This window comes from Nycticebus coucang, chromosome 10, assembly GCF_027406575.1.
Source record: "Nycticebus coucang isolate mNycCou1 chromosome 10, mNycCou1.pri, whole genome shotgun sequence".
Lineage (NCBI taxonomy): Eukaryota > Metazoa > Chordata > Mammalia > Primates > Lorisidae > Nycticebus > Nycticebus coucang.
In genome coordinates this window covers 123866718-123887866 of record NC_069789.1, presented here as the reverse complement: position 1 = coordinate 123887866, position 21149 = coordinate 123866718, and the positions used below count along the sequence as shown (strand labels likewise).

General features: G+C 50.3%; 1 protein-coding gene across 2 annotated transcripts; it reads left to right on the top strand.

Annotated features, from left to right (window-relative positions):
• Positions 1–11469: 11469 nt before the first annotated feature.
• Positions 11470–20795, top strand: DLL3 (delta like canonical Notch ligand 3). 2 transcript variants are annotated; one of them, XM_053604820.1, is made up of 9 exons: positions 11470–11561; positions 11701–11982; positions 13230–13287; positions 14434–14676; positions 16472–16689; positions 17629–17851; positions 19465–20053; positions 20260–20344; positions 20668–20795. In XM_053604820.1, exons 1-9 carry the CDS (start codon positions 11493–11495, stop codon positions 20671–20673), a joined length of 1773 nt encoding a protein of 590 aa, XP_053460795.1. In that variant the 5' UTR covers positions 11470–11492; the 3' UTR covers positions 20674–20795. The 2 variants fall into 2 exon arrangements, with proteins under 2 accessions (XP_053460795.1, XP_053460794.1); XM_053604819.1 differs by having other exon boundaries at positions 20260–20795.
• The last annotated feature ends 354 nt before the right edge of the window (positions 20796–21149 follow it).

Below are 21149 nucleotides of genomic sequence, written 5' to 3'. Positions count from 1 at the left end.
GCCTGCAGAGTATAGAGTGGGTGCTTTATTAGATCAGGGTTAGTTTTTAACCCTGGTCTGAGAATCTAAAAACCTGGGTCCCTATTCGGCTGTGTCCTCCTGTGTGATCTACAAACAGTCCACCTCTCTCTGACCCCAGATTCCCTGTGTTGGAGAAGAGAGGATAGCAACTGGGTAGTGTGTTTTTTGTTTGTTTTTTTTTTTTGAGACAAAGTCTTGCTCTGTTGCCCAGGCTAGAGCACTGTGTCATCAGCCTGGCTCACAGCAACCTCAAACTCATAGGTTCAAGTGATTCTCCTGCTTCAGCCTCCTGAGTAGCTGGGACTACAGGTTCCCACCACAATGCCTGGCTAGTTTTTCTGTTTTAAATGGAGACGAGGTCTCGCTCTTGTTCAGGCTGGTCTCATACTCTTGAGCTCCAGGGGTCCTCCTGCCTTGGCCTAGCAGAATGCTTGGATTATAGGCTGAGCAACCACACCTGGCTTTTGCTGGAACTTTCTGTGATGTTTGGGCCGTGTTCGATACCTGCACCATCCACTACAGTAGCCAGTGGCTACTGAGCACTTGAAATACAGCTAATGTAAATGAGAAGCTGAATTTTAATTTAATTAATTTTTTAATTTTTTTTATTTTTTGCATTTTTTGGCCAGGGCTGGGTTTGAACCTGCCACCTCCGATATACGGGGCCGGCACCCTACTCCTTTGAGCCACAGGCACCGCCCAATTTAATTAATTTTAAAATTAATTTAAATAACCACGTATCTCCCAGCACCTGAATTGACTGGCACCATTATATCGTATTTAAGAGTGTAAGTTCCAGATTGTCTGGGTTCGAATCCAAGCTCTACCACTTCCTCCCTGGCTTGTGATTCTGGCCAAATTACTTCACCTCTCAGTGCCTCAGTTTCTACATTTATAATATATTAGCTCCTACCTCATAGGCTAGGTTTGAGGGGTGAATGAGGCACTCCCATGTAGGCTCTCAAATGGAAGCGACGTGAACCCCAGGTGGGCCACCTCTGCCTCAACATCCTCATCTCTAAAATGGGGTGGGACAAGCAGACCATGGTGGCTCATGCCTATAATTGCAGCAACTTAGGAAGCTGATGCAGGTGGGTCACTTAAAGCCAGGAGTTTGAGACCAGCCTGGGCAACATAGTAAGACTCAGTCTCTAAAAACCTGAGAAAAACTAGCCAAGTGTGGTGGTACTCACCTGTATTCCCAGTTACTCAGTGGGCTGAGAGAGGAGGAGGATTGCTTGAGCATAGGAATTCAAGGCTATGGTCATGTCACTGCATTCTAACCTGGGCGACAGAGTGAGACCCCATCTCTAAAAAAATAAGGGCCAAGCACGGTGGCTCATGCCTGTAATGCTAGCACTCTGGGAGGCTGAAGTGCATGGATTGTCTGAGCTCGCAGGTTTGGGACCAGTCTGAGCAAGAGTGTGACCTTGTCTCTAAAAAATAGCCAGGAATTGTGGCTATAGTCTGTAGTCCCAGCTACTTGGGAGGTTGAGGCAAGAGAATAGCTTAAGCCCAAGAGTTTGGGGTTGCTGTGAGCTGTGACACCACAGCACTGTACTGAGGGCAACAAAGTGAGACTGTCTCAAAATAAATAAAATAAAAATAAAAAATAAACTGGGTGATGATAGTGCTTTAGTAGAACGGTTGTGAGTAGTAGATGAAATAATCCATACCAGGTTGTGTACACATGTTGCTTGTGGTTACCAGGCCCTGCTGACTATTCACAAATTGAAATATTTTGAGCCACACCAAGCTTGGTGGCTCATGCCTATAATCCTAGCGCTCTGGAAGGCTCAGGTGGGTGGATCATTTGAACTCAGCCGTTTGAGCAAGAGCGAGACCCTTTCTCTACTAAAAATAGAAAACATATACAGGCATTGTGGCAGGTGCCTGTAGTACCAGCTACTTGGGAGGCTGAGGCAGGAGGATCACTTGAGCCTGAGTTTGAGATTGCTGTGAGCTATTATGATGCCATGGCACTCAACCCCAGGGTGACAGAGTAAAACTCTGGGGGAACAAAGAAATACTGAGCCAGTGTGACTTTCATTCACTCTCCCACTACCCCTCCTATCCTAGTCTCTCTTCAGCCAGCATCTAGTGCTAGTACCAGTTAAATTAAATATTTTTTAACCCTCTTTCCTTGCCTGTGTTATAATTAAAATTCATGTGAACTGGTGGCTCCTGTAGCTCAGTGGGTAGGACACCAGCCACATACGCTGGGGCTGGTTGGTTTGAACCTGGCCTGGGCCTGCTAAACAACAATGACAACTGCAACAACAACAACAAAAAATAATGGGGTGTGTGGCAGGTACCTGTAGCCCCAGCTACTTGGGAGGCTGAGGCAAGAGAATCGCTTAAGCCCAGGAGTTTGAGGTTGCTATAAGCTATGACATCACAGTACTCTACCAAGGGTGACCAGGTGATACTGTCTCAAAAAAAGAAAATTGGAAAAAAAAAAGGGGTGGTGCCTGTGGCTCAGTGAGTAGGGCGCTGGCCCCATATACTGAGGGTGGTGGGTTCAAACCCAGCCCTGGCTGAACTGCAACCAAAAAATAGCCGGGGGTTGTGGCGGGCGCCTGTTGTCCCAGCTGCTCGGGAGGCTGAGGCAGGAGAATTGCTGAAGCCCAAGAGCTGGAGGTTGCTGTGAGTCCTGTGACATCATGGCACTCTACTGAAGGTGGTAAAGTGAGACTCTGTCTCTACAAAAAATAATAATTAAAAAAAAAGAAGGGCAGCGCCTGTGGCTCAAAGGTATAGGGCGCCAGCCCCATATGCTGGAGGTGGTGGGTTCAAACCCAGCCCCGGCCAGAAACTACCAAAAAAAAAAAAAAGAAAAAAATTGGGCAGTGCCTGTGGCTCAGTGGGTAGGGTGCTGGCCCCATATACCAAGGGTGGTGGGTTCAAACCCAGCCCCGGCCAAACTGCAACAAAAAAATAGCCGGGTGTTGTGGCGGGTACCTGTAGTCCCAGCTGCTCGGGAGCCTGAGGCAAGAGAATTGCCTAGGCCCAAGGATTTGGAGGTTGCTGTGAGCTGTGATGCCATAACACTCTACTGAGGGTTAATAAGTGAGACTCTGTCTCAAAAAAAAAAAAAAAAAGAATTAAAATTTGCACCACCACCTGCGGTCCCAGGATATACTGTTTATAACGGAGGGAAGATTTCCTGATGTCCTCAGCACTCCTAGCTGGAGGAAGTCTGCAAGATGGGGGGGTGGGTGCTCTGTGTTCTCTGCACGTAGCTTTGAACATGGAGACTATGTCCCAACCAGGAAGAAAGGTAGAAACAACTTGTGTGTTTGGAAAATGCCGTGGAGAGAATGAGCTGAGGGCAGGAAGTGTCAACATAAGAGTATGCTTGTCAGGTGGCGCCTGTGGCTCAGTCGGTAAGGCGCTGGCCCCATATACCGAGGGTGACGGGTTCAAACCCGGCCCCGGCAAAACTGCAACCAAAAAATAGCCGGGCATTGTGGCGGGCTCCTGTAGTCCCAGCTGCTCGGGAGGCTGAGGCAAGGGAATTGCTTAAGCCCAGGAGTTGGAGGTTGCTGTGAGCTGTGTGAGGCCACGGCACTCTACCGAGGGCCATAAAGTGACACTCTGTCTCTACAAAAAAAAAAAAAAAAAAGAGTATGCTTGTCTACCACAGTGGAGGACAAACTTAAGTCATGCCACTTTCTGAGGAGCTTTTTGAAACGTGACTCAGATTTGTCTGCTGTGTAGGGCATGAAAGGAAGAAGTGTGTGTGTTCAGTGGGTACTCCGGGCGTTCTCCCTGTACCTCAGTGCTGACTCAGGGATGGTGCTGTCACTGCACACCTGCTCAAAGCTGGAAGGCAAGGGGAGGAAAGGGTTAGATTTGTGCACAGGCCTCTGGGACACTGATGCAATATGGCCTAGGCCCTGGGATGTTTTCCTAAAACACTGTGGACACCAGACTACATTGCATTCTGCTATCATCTGGTGGGCAGGAGGATGCCAGCATTCAGGTGCTCCAACAGGTTCTGTGGATCAGTCTCATCCACATGGGGTTGATAATAGTACCTTTGCGTGCATTCAGTTACTCAACAAGTATTTACCCGAGTACCAACTACCAGGCCCTGTTCTAGGAACTAGGGTACAGCAGTGAAGAAATGAGATTAAAAAGCTCTGCTCTCGGCCAGGCAAGATGGCTCATGTCTGTAATCCCAACACTCTGGGAGGCAAAGGCAGGTGGATTGCCTGGACTCACAGGTTGAAGACTAGCCTGAGCCAGAGCCAGACCTCATCTCTAAAAATAGCCAAGTGGTGTGGTGGGCGCCCGTAGTCCCAGCTACTTGGGAAACTCAGACAAAAGAATCACTTGAGCCCAACAGTTTGAGGTTGCTGTGAGCTATGATGCCACGGCACTCCACCAAGGGCGATAAAGTGAGACTCTGTCTCAAAAAAAAAAAAAAAAAACAAAGGCTCTTCCTCAGCTTTCATGGAGCTGACATTCTTATGCAGGAGACAAGACAATGCCCAGCTAGTTCTCAGGGATTTATGTGTAAGGAAAAAGTATGGTAAAGACATATAGTGGTTTGGGGAATCTGGGGTACTGTTTTAGACAAGATGGAATGGTCAGGGAAGGCCTCTTGGGAAGGTAGATTTGAGCAGAGATGGGATGAAGTAAGCTTGGACATCCTTTTTCTTTTTTTTTTTTTTTTTTGGATTTTGGCCCGGGCTAGGTTTGAACCCGCCACCTCTGGCATATGGGACCGGCGCCCTACTCCTTGAGCCACAGGCGCCGCCCGGACATCCTTTTTCTTTTTCTTTCTTTATTAAATCATAGCTGTGTACATTAATGCAATCATGGGATACAATGTGCTGATTTTATACACCATTTGAAATGTTTTCATCAAACTGGTTAACATAGCCTTCTCTGCATTTTCTTAGTTATTGTGTTCAGACATTTATACTTTACACTTAGTAAATTTAACTTGTACCCTTGTAAAATGCACTATAGGTGTGGTCCCACCAATTACCCTCCCTCCACCCTCTCTTCTCCTCTCCCTCTCCTCTTTCCCTTTCTTCTTGGGCTATAGTTGGGTTTCCTGGGTTGGGTTTCATATGAAAGCTATAACCCAGCTATAGCCCAAGAAGGCTATGAATTGGTTTCATAGTAGGGCTGAGTACATGGGATACTTTTTGTTCCATTCTTGAGAAACTTTGCTAAGAAGAATATGTTACAGCTCTATCCACGTAAACATGAAAGAGGTAAAGTCTCCATCTTTTTTAAGGGTGTGTAATATTCTATGGTGTACATATACCACAATTCATTAATCCATTCATGGGTCGATGGGCACTTGGGTTTCTTCCATGACTTAGCATTTATGAATTAGGCTGCAATAAACATTCTGGTGCAAATATCTTTGTTATAAAGTGATATATATATACCTAAGATTGAATGGCATGTCTATTTTTAGATCCCTAAGTGATCTCCAAACATCTTTCCAAAAGGAACATATTAGTTTGCATTCCCGCCAGCAGGGCAGAAGTGTTCCCTTTTTTCCACATCCACACCAACATCTCTGGTTTTGGCATTTTGTGATGTGGGCTAATCTTACTGGGGTTAGATGATATCTCAAAGTGGTTTTGATTTGCATTTCTCTGATGATTAAGGATGATGAGCCTTTTTTCATGTGTCTATAGGCTGTGTGCCTGTCTTCTTCAGAGAAGTTTCTCTTCAAGTCTCTTGCCCACCCTGAGAAGGGATCACTTGTTCTTTTCTTGCTAATATGTTTGAGTTCTCTGTGATTCTGGTTGTTAAACCTTTATCGGAGACATAACCTGCAAATATCTTCTCCCATTCTGAGGGCTGTCTGCTTGCTTTACTTAACTGTGTTTTTGGCTGTGCAGAAGCTTTTTAGTTTGATCAGATCCCAGTAATGTATTTTTGGTGTTGCTTCAATTGTCCGGGGGGTCTTCCTCATAAAATATTTGCCCAGGCCGATTTCTTCAAGTGTTTTCCCTGCACTTTCTTCTGGTATTTTTATAGTTTCATGTCTTAAGTTTAAATCTTTAATCCAGTGAGAGTCTATCTTAGTTAATGGTGAAAGGTGTGGGTCCAATTTCAGTCTTCTACAGGTCGCCAGCAAGTTCACCCAGCACCATTTGTTAAATAGGGAATCTTTTCCTCACTGAATGTTTTTATCAAAGATCAAATAACGGTAAGTAGCTCAGTTCATCTCTTGGTTCTCTATTGTGTTCCATACATCTACCTCTCTGTTTTTGTGCTAGTACCATGCAGTTGTTTTTTTTGTTTTTTTTTTGAGACAGAGCCTCAAGCTGTTGCCCTGGGTAGAGTGCTGTGGCATCATAGCTCACAGCAACCTCAAACTCCTGGGCTCAAGCGAGTCTCCTGTCTCCGCCTCCCAAGTAGCTGGGACTACAGGTGCCCGCCACAACGCCTGGCTATTTTTTTGTTGCAGCTGTCATTGTTGTTTGGCAGGCCTGGGCTGGATTCAAACCTGCCAGCTTAGGTGTATGTGGCTGGTGCCTTAGCTGCTTGAGCCACAGGCGCCGAGCCTGCCATGCAGTTTCGATGACTATCGATTTATAATATAATCTGAGGTCTGGTAGCATGATTCCTCCTGCTTTGTTTTTATTTCGGAGTAATGTCATGGCTATTTGAGTTTTTTACTGATTCCATATAAAACAAAGTATTATTTTTTCAAGACCTTTAAAGTATGACAGTGGAGCTTTAATAGGCATCACATTAAAATTATATATTGCTTTGGGTAACATGGACATTTTAACAATGTTGATTCTTCCCAGCCATGAGCATGGTATGTTTTTCCATTTGTTAACATCTTCAGCTATTTTTTTTTCTTAGAGTTTCATAGTTCTCTTTATAGAGATCTTTCATGTCCTTTGTTAGGTAAACTCCCAAATATTTCATATTCTTTGGCACTACTGTGAAAGGAATAGAGTCCTTGACTGTTTTTTCAGCTTGACTATTAAGCTCGGACATCCTTAAAGAACACTTCACACACACCACCATGCCTGACACTAATCCTCAATAAAGGCTGGCTGTTTTTATGATCTTTAAAAATTGTGAGTTATCTCAGAGACCTGGAATCTTACACTCTCAAATTATCATCCAGAGCAAGCATTTGCTTCCTTCCACATCTGAATGTTCAAATTTTGTTTGAATATGTCCTGTGGTGAGAAGCTCATTCTACCACCTAAACCAAGTTTGCTCTGGAGATATCTATCCATGAGTTCTGTGCCATTTCAGTCCATGAGTTCTGGCTCTATCTTTAAGAGCCACAGAACCAATCAGAGTAGGGGGGGATGTGGGAGGAGGACGTCAAAACTCAGCCTTTAATTAGAAGCTCCCACTATATTTTGAAGGCACTGAGGAGCCATGGAAGAGTCTATGCAGGGGAAGGACATGATCAAATTTGTGCTCAGGTGCCTGATGAATGAGTGGTCAGTACAACAACAACAACAAAAGGGCTGGGTGTGGGGGCGGTGCCTGTGGCTCAGCCCATAGGGCGCCGGCCCCATATACCGAGGGTGGCAGGTTCAAACCCGGCCCCGGCTGAACTGCAACCAAAAACTAGCTGGGCGTTGTGGCGGGCACCTGTAGTCCCAGCTACTCGGGAGGCTGAGGCAAGAGAATCGCTTGGGCCCAGGAGTTGGAGGTTGCTGTGAGCTGTGTGATGCCATGGCACTCTACCGAGGGCCATAAAGTGAGACTCTGTCTCTACAAAAAAAAAAAAAGGGCTGGGTGTGGTTGCTCATGCCTGTAATCTCAGCACTTTTGGAGGCCAGGATGGGTGGATTGCTTAAACTCAGGAGTTGGAGACCAACCAGAGCAAGAGTGAGACCCTATCTTTACCAAAAATAGAAAAACTAGCTGGGAGTTGTGGCAGGCGCCTATAGTCCCAGCTACTTGGGAGGCTGAGGGAGGAGGATTGCTCAAGCCCAAGAGTTTGAGATTGCTGTGAGCTATGATGATGCCACAACACTACCCAGGGTGACAGAGTGAGACTCTCTCTCCAAAAAGAAGAAGAAGAAGGAGAAGACTTATGCTTAGAAAAATCCATAGTGGCCTGAATGGTCAGGCCAGGATGGGGCAGAAAGGTTTGTGGGAGCTCAGAAGAGGTTCCTGATTATTTTAGGGGAAGTTGGAGGTGCTTCCTGGAGAAGGTAAAGTCTGTATGGTAAGAACGACATTAAAGAAGGGAATGAAAGACCCTAACAAATACAAGGGAAGGAGACTGAGCTCTGCAGTCTGACTTGTGGCCCTTCCTTAGTTAAACTCCAGTGTTCTCAGGATTTAGTGAAAACTCTTTAAGACTAGCATTACTTCATTAAAACTACCTGCCCAGGGTGGTGGCTCACACTTGTAATCCTAGCACTCTGGGAGGCTTAGGTGGATGCATTACTTGAACTCAGGAGTTTGAGATCACCTGGAGCAAGAGTGAGCCCCTGTTTCTTTCTTTCCTTTTTTTTTTGGTTGGGGGGACAGAATTTCACTATGTTGCCCTCCGTAGAGTGCTGTGGCATTACAGCTCACAGCAATCTCAAACTCTTGGGGTTAAGCGATTCTCTTGCCTCAGCCTCCGGAGTAGCTGGGACTACAGGCGCCCGCCACAATGCCTATTTTTTGTTGCAGTTGACATTGTTGTTTAGCTGGCCTGGGCTGGGTTTGAACCTGCCACCCTCGGTGTATGTGGCTGGCACCGTAACCACTGTGCTACAGGTGCTGAGCCAACCCGGCTATTTTTTGTTGTTGCAGTTGCCATTGTTTGGCAGATGCAGGCCTGTTTCAAACCTGCCAGCCTTGGTGTATGGGGCCGGCACCCTAACCGCTCAAATATGGGCACCAAGCCTGAGACCCTGTTTCTAACTGAAAAAAAATAAATAAATAAAAACTACTAAGCAGGCTCGGTGCCTATGGCTCAGTGGCTAGAGTGCTAGCCACATACACCAGAGCTGGGGGGTTCAAACCTGGCCCGGGCCTGCTAAACAATAATGACAACTACAACAATAATAGCCAGGCGTTGTGGCAGGTGCCCGTAGTCCCAGCTACTTGGGAAGCTGAGGCAAGAGAAAAATCGCTTAAGCTCAAGAGTTTCAGGTTGCTGTGAGCTGTGACGCCATAGGACTCTACCAACGGGGACATAGTGAGACTCTGTCTCAAAAAACAAAGAAACCCACTACTGAGCACCTACTGTATGCATGGCTCTGCTGGGCTCTGCTTCATTGATCACCGTATCTTACACCTCTAGCAGAAAAACGTAAATATTTTGGAAGTATGGAGAATCCTCTAAGAACTCAAATTAAACCTCCCATTTGATCCTAAAATCCCATTAATAGGTATCCACCCAGAAGTAAAAAAATCCTTGTATCATAAGGACATTTGCACTAGACTGTTTATTGAAGCTCAGTTTACAATCGCCAAAATGTGGAAATAACTTAAATGCCCACCTCAAAGAAATGAATTAACAAGCTGTGGCATAAGGAGGTGCCTGTGGCTCAGTGAGTAGGGCACCAGCCCCACATACCAAGGGTGGAGGGTTCAAACCCAGTCCCTGCCAAGCCAAACTGCAACAAAAATAGCTGGGCCTTGTGTCAGGGAAAGAGAATCCCAGGCATGGAGCCTGTTCAGTAGTTTTTAATTTTTTTTTTTTTTCAGTTAGAAACAGGGTCTCAGGTGCTCGTACAAGAGCTGGAGGTCGCTGTGAGCTGTGACGCCACCGCCCAGAGTGGGACAAAGTGAAACTCTGTCTCAAAACAAACAAAACAAAAACAAGCCCTGGTATATGTACATCATGGAATACTATTCAGCCGTTAAAAGAGATGGAGACTAGGGCGGCGTCTGTGGCTCAAGGAGTAGGGTGCCGGTCCCATATGCCAGAGGTGGCAGGTTCAAACCTAGCCCTGGCCAAAACCCCCCCCCCCAAAAAAAAAAAAAAGAGATGGAGACTTTACATCTTTTGTATTAACCTGGATGGAGGTGGAACACATTGTTCTTAGTAAAACACCGCAAGAATGGAGAAGCAAGAATCCAATGTACTCAATTCTAATATGAAGGCAGTAGATGAGCTAATACAAGGGGCGGGGTAGGGGAATGAAGGAGGGAGGGCAGTGGGGGTCACGGTGTGTGGCACCCTCTTGGGGGCGGGACACAATTATAAGAGGGATTTTAACAAATGCAATCATTGTAACCTAATTCTTTGTACCCTCAATGAATCCGCAAAAATGAAAAAAAAAAAAAAAACGTAAGTTGAACCTGTGTTTTCCCCTATAATTATTAGCCTCTGAGTATTAAATTTTTTTACTCTGAAAACAAAAACAAAAAACCAAATTTCCTCCCTTTAAGCAGCTTTGGTCAATGCCTGGCACAGAGTGATTGTCACCAAAGGGCTGGAACATCTGCTCCTAACTGGCTTTTCTTGCTGAGGTCCTAGAATACTAAGGGGCTTCTGGAGGGCCCGGCGGTGCTCCTCGCATTCATCCCGGGGTGGGAGAGCCGGCCCCTAGTATGCGAAGACGGAATTTCCTGCCCATTTGCTGCTCACACCTTCCGGAGGCCAAATGGGCAGCCCAGCTGCGGCCCCGAGGGGGAGGGGCGCGGCCGCCGGGCAGATGGCGATATTTACATACAGCTGGAGCTGCTCTGCGGTGGGAGCGGCTCGCCCCGGCGTCTGTAGCCTCCTGTGATGCGGCTTTGTCCCAGGGAGAGGGAAGCGCTTGCACACATGTCCCCATAAAGAACCTTGGATCTTCATGGTATCTACTCGCCCACATGCCTCCCAAACACAGTCTCCTTCGATCGCACACAAACACACAAACCCGCCACTTGAAACCTTCCCGAACTTCTGCTACACACACACACAGCCAGTTGGAGCCACGCACAGGCCACAAAGTCGCAGGTTTACGTGATTACATAGGATCGCGCACAACACATGCACATGCGCAGAGAAACATTCACACAGCAACAGTCTTCAAACGTCACACAGTCATAAAGTCGTGTATACCTCCACCCTCCCACTCAGCTTGTTCAGCTGTGACCGCGCGCGCGCGCGCACACACACAATCTTATAAGTATTTGCCGTCTCACAATTCCAGCCACACGTTGATCCAGACAATACCACATAGACACACAATCACAGAGTAACGCACACCTCTCGCCTATACCACACACACTAACAGAATCTTAAAACTTCCCACACAGGCTGAACTCTCCAACCCCAACCCACCCCATCCCAGCCACACACAAAGTCGCACCCACCACCACAAGCAGCAGCACACACTCACTACATCGCCCACGCCCACGATCGCATACAGAATCTCCCGGCTGCTTCTCCACGGACCCCTTCCCCTGAGCCCCCCTCCCCTTGGTCCCCTGGGGCCAAGTGGCTGCCTGAAGGGGCGGGGTCGTCCCTTCAGATATAAGGCTCTGGAGCTAGCAGCTGCGACTCCCGAGACCCCTGAAAGGCCATGGTCTCCCCGCCGATGCCCCAGCTCCGGTTCCAGACAGTGATCCTAACGCTCTTTTTCCTCCCCCAGGTCAGAGCCGGGAGGGAGGTGGCGTAGAAAGGGATGAATGGGATGGGGATGCGACCTGACGGTCCTGGGGAGGGAGTGCGGTGTAGATTGGACGCCTGGGTACCCGGGCCGCTCCACCTAGTGGCCCTTTCTAACCCAGGCACAGCCAGCTGGCGTATTCGAGCTCCAGATTCACTCTTTCCGGCCGGGACCCGGCCCGGGGGCTCCGAGGTCCCCTTGCAGCGCCCGGGGGCCCTGCCGCCTCTTCTTCAGAGTTTGCCTGAAACCCGGGGTGTCCGAGGAGGCCGCGGAGTCCCTGTGCGCTCTGGGCGCCGCACTAAGTGCGCGTGGACCCGTCTACACTGAGCAGCCCGGAGCGCCGGCACCTGACCTGCCGCTATCCGACGGGCTCACGCGCGTGCCCTTCCAGGACGCCTGGCCGGTAAGACCTAGCCTTGGGGTAGGCCTGGTGCTGGAGGTCTAACCCTGCCACCCAAACCTCCATTCTCTTGCCTCCAGCTTTGAAGACCCCCAACCTGCCCTGGACCTGGGGGGGAGCGGAGGCAGCAAATTTTCAGAACAGTAACTATTATCATTTGAGATCCCACCCCTGAACCCTCCCACTGAGGACCCCAAATGTTCTGACCCCAACTTAACCTCTGGGGGTCCCAAATGTCTTAGCACCAGCCTTGCACGCTGGGAACTCCAATCTCCCAGATCCCCAAACCAACCTCTGGAAACCCTAATGTCAAAAAATCCTACCTCTCCTCCCTAGGGATCCCTAAAAACTAGAATGCTCTTTATCTCCAAAATCTCCTTGCACCTAGAGATCCCCACACCTTGTGTTGGGGACCATTAACCTGCTCTGAACTCTTCCATCCTATCTCCAGTTCAGGTCTGTATTCATTACTCTTCCACCTACAAAATGCTGTTTCCCATCCCCACAACCCAAAGGCACAAAGGTGAACAGACCTGTATTGGTATTCTAGACCCTTGTCCTTTTTTTTGGAGACAGTCTTACTATGCCACCCTCGGTAGAGTACCGTGGTGTCACAGCTCACAGCAACCTCAAACTCTTGGGCTGAAGCAATTCTCTTGCCTCAGCCTTCCAAGTAGCGGGGACTACAGGTGCCTGCCACAACGCCTGGCTATTTTTTTTTGTTGTTGCAGTTGTTTAGCTGGCCCAGGCCGGGTTCGAACCCAACACCTTCGGTGTATGTGACTGGCGCTGTAACCACGGTGCTATGGGCGCTGAGCCGAGCCTTGTCCTTTTGACCAAGCGCCTTTAGTTTTCCAGCCACAGTTTCCTCAGTTATAAAATGGTATCATCCTGGTGGTATCTCACAAGGATCCCTCTTGAAAGAGACGGGTATTTGGAGTAAAGTGCTTATCACATAGTAAGTGCTGGATAAAGAAAGCCATAGATGTCACTCTTTCCCTGGGCTAGTCCCTCTAGGAACTGCCCCTTGCTTGCTCTGTGGCCAGAATTGGCCAGCACTTTCCCCCTGAACTCTGGCCTTCACTGAGTACTGGCCTTCACTGAGTACCTGGCCTTCACTGAGTACCTGGCCTTCACTGAGTACTGGCCTTCACTGAGTACCTGGCCTTCACTGAGTACTGGCCTTCACTGAGTACTGGCCCTAAGTCGTGTCTTCTATTCTTTCCTTCCCCTTTCCTCCACCCACCCAGGGCACCTTCTCTCTCATCATCGAAACTTGGAGAGAGGAGTTAGGAGAGCAGATTGGAGGTGAGTGTCTTCACTCTTGGGACTGTGGTGTGGGGTCAGGAGACTCCAAGGGAATTGGGGCCCCACTTGAGATTCAGGATAATGACCTGGGGCTGTCTGTAGGGTGGATCCTATGATGTCATTACAGCTCCTAGAGCATGGTGCTGAGTCTTAACAGCCCAAGGCTCTTGGCATCTCAGGCAAAGAAATGAGGGTAAGAGTTTCTTGTGCTAGTACCAGGCAGAGTAGGGGAAGCTCTCTTACTATCTTGGCTTCAAGGCACCAGAGTGCGAGATAGCATTTCATGGCCCTGTTTTATCACCATCTGTTTGAGAATGCAGGGTACACTATGAGTTATTCTGGTATTTCTTTTTTTTTTTTTATTTCCCGTACTTCTATGTGACGCTCTGCCACCTTGTTATATGGAGGTCCCAGGGAGCCTAGGGGATGTTGCAACTTCACCAGGGAGAATATTGAGCAAAGGTTCCAGGGAAGGATATAGGAGTGATTTATATCCTTAATTTGGCAAACTCTGTTGCTATGTAAGGCCCACAGTGGGGGTTCTGTCACCGTTTTGATACAGAAAACTGTGGCACAATGTTGGGGTGTGACGCCCTTTCCTGCGAGAAACTGTCACTCTCCCAGTGCGCCAAAGTCTCACGCAATATGGGCAACTTATGGTCTAGTAATTGGGGCCTCTGTCACCATTTTGAGATAGAAAGACCCTGAAGCACAATTTGGGGTGTTATGACCCCACTTCAGGAGACTTGTTCTTTGTCCATTGTCCATATTGAGATATTAAATGTCACAGAGTGTCGGAGATCTCATTAATATACAAAGATTCTGGGGCAAAATATGGGGGTATTACGCCTTCTGTGAGAGAATGTTACCATAGTGATGGCCCTAGGGTACTGCAGGGGATCGTGACATCAAGGTCCCAGGTGTCTCAGAGGAGTTTACAGCCTTGCTAAGTAAAGAGGGTAAATGCCTTCCCCTCGCGGGGTCTAAGGACCCCTAGTGCTGGATACGGGTTTTTTGATCTCACTAGCAGGGGTGGGGAGAGTGCTAGTCGGCATGCTTGGTTACACTGCGACACCTCAGTTCCGCCGCGGTCCGGTTGGGCGCACCCCAGCGCCCCTCGCCAGCGCCCCTCCCCTCTCCACGCAGGTCCGGTCTGGAGCCTGCTGGCGCGCGTGGCTGGCCGGCGGCGCATAGCAGCTGGGGCCCAGTGGGCCCGAGACGTGCAGCGCGCAGGCGCTTGGGAGCTGCGTTTCTCCTACCGCGCGCGCTGCGAGCCGCCCGCCGTCGGGGCTGCGTGCACGCGCCTCTGCCGCTCGCCCAGCGCCCCCTCGCGGTGCGGTCCAGGATTGCGCCCCTGCGCGTCGGTTGAGGACGAGTGCGAGGCGCCGCGTGAGTCCTGCGTTCTGCCCCCATCCCATGCAGGGGCTCGGGCCCCTTCTTAGCGCCACTTGCGACCCCAAGTCTCCTCTCACCACCCAGTTACCCTCTCCACCCCAAATACCCCTGTTCAGTCGATTGGGCAATGTCGCTCACTTGAGTACCCCTGAACCTGCTCCAGCTCCGCTCACGGTCCTCATACCCCCTCCCACTAACCAGCTACCACTTTCGGGGAAATTCAGGACGCTAGACTCCTCTCCAGCCCTGCCTGGGTACTCCAGCCTCCTTCTCAGTACTCCTGTTGCCCCAAATCTGAATTTCACACCCATTTTCCCATGCTGGTACCTCCAGTTCCTTCCCTATCCTATACCACACCCTTTCCTGATGCTAGGACCTCAGAGCTCTACTAATTCTGGGGCCCTCTCTACTCCCACCCAGGAGCTTTGGAAACTCGTCCTAGTCCACTGCCTGCCAAAGGATCCTCTTATCTTCCCCGAGATTGCAGGGTTATTCATTCCTTTTAAAAGCTTGGAATTCCCGGCCAGGCGCGGGGCCTTATGCCTGTAAACCCAGTACTTGGGAGGCCCAGGCCAGTGGATTGCCTGAGCTCACAGGTTCAAGAGCAGCCTGAGCCAGAGGGAAACCTTGTCTCTAAAAATAGCAGGGCGTAAGGGTGGCACCTGTGGCTCAAAGGAGTAGGGCGCCAGCCCCATATGCCAGAGGTAGTGGGTTCAAACCCAGCCCTGGCCAAAAACTGAAAAAAAAAAAAAATAGCTGGGCGTTGTGGTGGGTGTCTGTAATCACAGCTACTTTGGAGGCTGGGGCAAGAGAATCACTTGAGCCCAAGAGTTTGACGTTGCTGTGAGCTATGACGCCATAGCACTCTACCAAGGGCAACAAAGTGAGACTCTGTCTCAAAAACAAAACAAAACAACAGGGCAGCATCTGTGGCTCAGTGAGTAGGGCGCTGGTCCCATATACCAAGGGTGGCAGGTTCAAACCTGGCCGCAGCCAAACTGCAACAAAAAAATAGCCGGGCATTGTGGCGGGCGCCTGTAGTCCCAGCTAATCCGGAGGCTGAGGCAAGAGAATCGCCTAAGCCCAGGAGTTGGAGGTTGTTGTGAGCTGTGTGACGCCACGGCACTCTACCGAGGGCAATAAAGTGAGACTCTGTCTCTACAAAACAACAACTTGGAATTCCCAACTTCCACCTTGGGTCCCCTCAGATCCCGCTCAAATTTCAGAGCCCCCACCGAGGGCCCTAAAGCTCCCAAGTTATTCCAGATCTTCCCAGACCTGCCCAAATCAAAAACCCTCCCAGCCTCCCTGAAGGGCCAGGACCCTCCCCAGTTCCTTTTCTCAGTCTGACTTGGCTGTTCCTACCCTATCCTCCTTTTTTTTTTTTTTAAGTGATTCTTTTCTATTTTTATTTTTTGTTGTTGTTGTTGCAGTTTTTGGCCAGGGCCGGGTTTGAACCCACCACCTCTGGCATATGGGGCTGGCGCCCTACTCCTTGAGCCACAGGCACTGTCCCAACCCCATCCTCCTTCTAAAAACACAGACTTGAGCTTGGTGGCCTGGGTTCCCGTTTTCACTCCTCCACTTCCTAACTGGGCAGATCATCTGTCTCTAGGGCCTCAGTTTCCCTGTCTGTAAACCTGGGGTTACACATCTAAGCCAAATGGTCTTTCACAAGGATGAAACAAGGTGGTGCATAGAAAGTGCCCAGAAGCTTCTCTGCTCCCCATCCTGACCCTGGCCTTCTCCAACATTGATGTTCTTCTCCCTGCTTCTCTGTCTCCCACAGCCACATGTCGAGCAGGCTGCAGCCCAGAACATGGCTTCTGTGAGCAGCCTGATGAATGCCGATGCCTGGAGGGCTGGACTGGGCCCCTCTGCACGGTCCCTGTCTTGGCCAGCAGCTGTCTCAGCGCGAGGGGTCCATCCTCTGCCACGGCTGGATGCCTTATACCTGGGCCTGGGCCCTGTGATGGGAACCCCTGTGCCAATGGGGGCAGCTGTAGTGTCAGTATCATCCCTTCCCACCTCATCCTGATTACTTTACTTGGGACTTCCCACCATTCCCTCTTTGGGGCTCCATGAGACACCAGTCTGGGGAGGAGGCCTGGGAGTAGCTGTCAGGGAGGTCTTCCTGGTGGTGCCTAGCCTGTATCTGGGGCCTTAAAGTAGGTTTAGGTGACGGGGATTGGGGAGAGCAGACTCAGCAGGTGGTGCTAAAAAGGTGCAGAATGATAAGGAGTTGTGTTGAACCACAACTGCCCACCACCAGTGGGATAGAGAGCAACTCAGGACCCAAGGTAGGGAGTGCTGGGGGATTTGGGATGGGGGTTGAGACATCAGAGGTTTCCTAGAGATGGCCCAGGGCTGGGGCTTCTGAAGGATGATTTGGCTGTGAGGAGTGAATAGAGAGGGTAGTCAGGTGAGTAGCTAGGGGAGATCAAAGATGTGGGGGTGGGAATGAGCCTGGTGTGTAGTTTTGGTATAAAGTAGAGGTATAAAGTGCCCACCTGGGCACTGCCACCATGCAGGAGTGAGAAACTCAGGGTCCAAGTTGGGGGAGGGCCTGGAAAGGGGTGATTCTGAGAATGCTTTGTGGAGAAGGTAGACTGAATTTTAGGACCTCAAAGTAGGATTTGTCTATGTGGGTGGAATCTGAGAGTGCAAAGCGGCAGGCAGCATTGGTGGGCAAAAGTGTGTCAGTGGGAATGGAATCTCTCCAGACCTCCAGAACCTCCTCCCTGTGGGGTTACAGGGGCAGACACGGATATGTAGAGTGCAGTGAGGGGTGGTCTGGGGAGGACTTCCTGGGTGAGGCCCCTGCATACTGGGACTTGGGACTAGACAAGAAGCAGACTCCCCTCCCCCCTGGTGGTTAAGATCGAGGTAGGGATGGGATCTTGCTCCGAGGAAACTCCCTTCCAAAGCCCTCTTGACCTTGCTCAGGAGATACTCGGGTCCTTTGAATGCACCTGTCCCCGTGGGTTCTACGGCTTGCGGTGTGAGGTGAGCGGGGTGACATGTGCGGACGGACCCTGCTTCAATGGCGGCTTGTGTGTCGGGGGCGCAGACCCTGACTCTGCCTACATCTGCCACTGCCCACCTGGTTTCCAAGGCTCCAACTGTGAGAAGAGGGTGGACCGGTGCAGCCTGCAGCCATGCCGCAATGGTGAGGCCAGGAGGCTAGAACAGCTACGGATGGGGACAGGGGGCCCTACGTGGTTCAGACAGCCCTGGTGACTTTGCCTATTCTAGCCCTCGGGCCTGGGGATGTGGCCCTCTCCCCACCCCACTTCATGCTCACTCTGTTTGTGCTGCTGTAAAAGGGTGAGGGGATATTCCCTATCTCATCAATGTTTACTGAGAATTTACTATGTGCCAGGCACTGGGGATACAGCAAGGAATGCAACACAAAATCCCTGCCCTGGTAGAGCTTCTGTGGTAAGAATGTGCCTGGCATGTTTCAGCTGGGAAGCCAGCATAGTTGGAGCAGATGTTCGAGGATGAAAGATTGGGTTAGGGAGGTGACTAGCGGGGGATCTTGTGGGGCATCCTGGGCCACAAGGAGGACTCACACTTTTACCCTGAGTGAGATGGAGCTATAGGAGGGTTCTGAATAGGGGAGAGACCTGATACAGATGTTAAAAGATTAAATGAGGGCAGCGCCCGTAGCTCAGTGGGTAGGACACGGGCCACATACACCAAAGCTGGAGGGTTTGAACCTGGCCCAGGCCAGCTAAAACAATGACAAATGCAACAAAAAAAAATAGCCCAGCATTGTGGTGGGCACCGGTAGTCCCAGCTACTTGAGAGGCTGAGGCAAGAGAATCGCTTAAACCCAAGAGTCTGAGGTTGCTGTGAGCTGTGACACCACGGCACTCTACCTAGGGCAACAGCTTGAGACTCTGTCTCGAAAAAAAAAAAAATTAAATGAGATAATGAATATAAAAGGTCTGGGGAGGCTGATTCAAGAGGATCTCTTGAGCCCAAGAGTTTGAGGTTACTGTGAGTTATAATACCATATAACTCTACCCAAGGCAAGAGAGTAAGACTCTGTCTCAAAAAAAAAAAAAAAATCGCTGGAACTCAGGAGTTTGGAGTTGCTGTGAGCTATGATGTTGCCATGGCATTCTATCCAGGGTGACAGACTGAGATTCTGTCTCAAAAAAAAAAAAAAAAAATAGAGTCTGGCAAATTCTTGGATTGGATAATTCTCTCCAAAACACTCTGGGATTAATGGTACTAGGGACACGGTAGTGATCTGGACGGCTCTGGGCTCTGCCCTCCAGGGGGCGGGTACCAGCCCAGAGTGGTCAGGGCCAACTGGGGGAACAATGGGCACAGTGATCAGGGCCAGGATGGGGGAAGAGTCAGAGAAGCTTCCTGGAGGAACCTCTGACCAGAGACCTGAAGGGTGAGCTAGGGAAGGGAAAAGGTGATAAAGATGGGAGAAAAGGAGGAAGGAGAAAAGGGGGTCATTTTAAGCAAGAGGCATGGGCAAAGGCCAGACGGTTCAAACTCTGGGAACTGTTAACTCTTCTAAGTATGACTGAAGTCAGGAGAAAGACACATAGAGCCAAAAAAGGCGACGCCGAATTATATCAAGACTTCATCAGGTAGAAAAAGAAGCCAGCTGGCTTTTCAGGCAAACTCCAAGGGGCAAGTTCTTGAGTTAGAGAAAAGGGGACCGGGGAGGCAATTACAGAGCTGAGAAAAAGTGTGAGCGGGCATGGGGGATCTCCTAAACCGGAGCCGCGCCCTTTGATGGCCCCTTCCCCACAGGAGGGCTCTGCCTGGACCTGGGCCACGCCTTGCGCTGCCGCTGCCGGACCGGCTTCGCGGGTCCACGCTGCGAGCACGACCTAGATGACTGCGCCGGCCGCGCCTGCGCCAACGGCGGCACGTGCGTGGAGGGCGGCGGCGCGCGCCGCTGCTCCTGCGCGCTGGGCTTCGGCGGCCGCGACTGCCGCGAGAGGGCAGACCCGTGCGCCGCGCGCCCCTGCGCCCACGGCGGCCGCTGCTATGCCCACTTCTCTGGCCTGGTCTGCGCCTGCGCGCCCGGCTACATGGGCGCGCGGTGCGAGTTCCTGGTTCACCCCGACGGCGCGGATGGCGCAGGCGTGTTGCCCGCGGTGCCACCCGGCCTGAGGCTGGGGGACCCGCAGCGCTTGCTTTTGCCGCTGGCTTTGGGACTGCTGGCGTCTGCGGGTTTGGCCGGAGCTGCGCTCTTGTTGGTCCACGTGCGCCGTCGTGGCCACGGTCGGGATACTGGGTCCCGCCTGCTGGCCGGGACTCCGGAGCCATCGGCCCACGCACTCCCTGATGCACTCAACAATCTGAGGTCGCAGGAGGGTTGCGAAGACGGCCCGAGGTGAGGGGCTGGGCCGCAGACATATACCTGGTCGCTATTGGCTGCTTGCGGCAATCTCCATAGTGCAATTGACCCTATTCCTTGATGCATCTTCCTGAACAGTTCTCTCATCCCACCGCTTTTGGTTCACCTCTGAGAGGGGAAGGGAAAAGAGTGTCTGAGAATTTCCAGGGCCTAGACTTTTCCTTATTTCTCTCTTCCCACAGTTCGTCTGTAGATTGGAATCTACCTGAAGATGAAGACTCTCGAGGGATTTACGTCATATCTGCTCCTTCGGTTTATGCCCAGGAGGTAGCCATAGACCCCCTTACGGCCGCTTCACATTCCCACGCCGGGGAAGGCGGCCCTACTGCTTCTCTAGCTCACCTTCGTTCTGTCTGAAGAGTGAGAGTAGAGTCTCTGGAAAGTTTTTAAGCCCACTTCTTAATTCTGATTTAATTCTGTTTTGTGTCCCTCCTGCTGTCGTTCTGAGCTTCTTGCTGTTTTCATTTAGGAAAACGTATGGGCTTAAAGAGGTCACAGTAGAAAGCCTTTGCCAGAGCTTCTCCGTTGATTTCTACTTTCTGGGGAGGAGGGGTATCCTTTCTAATGCTTCCTACTCATTTCATTTCTAGGCCTGAACTGTCCCTTCTCCATCTGCACATGGAGTCAGAGCCGGGATATTTCGCTTGGTGGCGCCCAATCTCTGCCGTAGACGCTTTGGACAAAGTTCAAGATGGAAGGGGTGACTGGGAGAACTTTACTGTTGGAAGTTGTAAATAATGATTATTTATGTCCTAGTTTTTCCTCTCCCCAATTCTCTAGAAACATCTATAAAGGCTCTTATTTTGGTGAATACTTTGTCTTTGGTGTTGGGGCTGAGGGGACGAAATTTTGCCTTCAGTGGAGAATAATAGGATGCATTATGTTACAGGGATCAGAAACAACTCAAACTGCTTCAAATTAAAAAGATAATTTATGGGCGGCGCCTGTGGCTCAGTCGGTAAGGCGCCGGCCCCATATACCGAGGGTGGCGGGTTCAAACCCGACCCCATATACTGAGGGTGGCGGGTTCAAACCCGGCCCCGGCCAAACTGCAACCAAAAAAAAAAAAAAA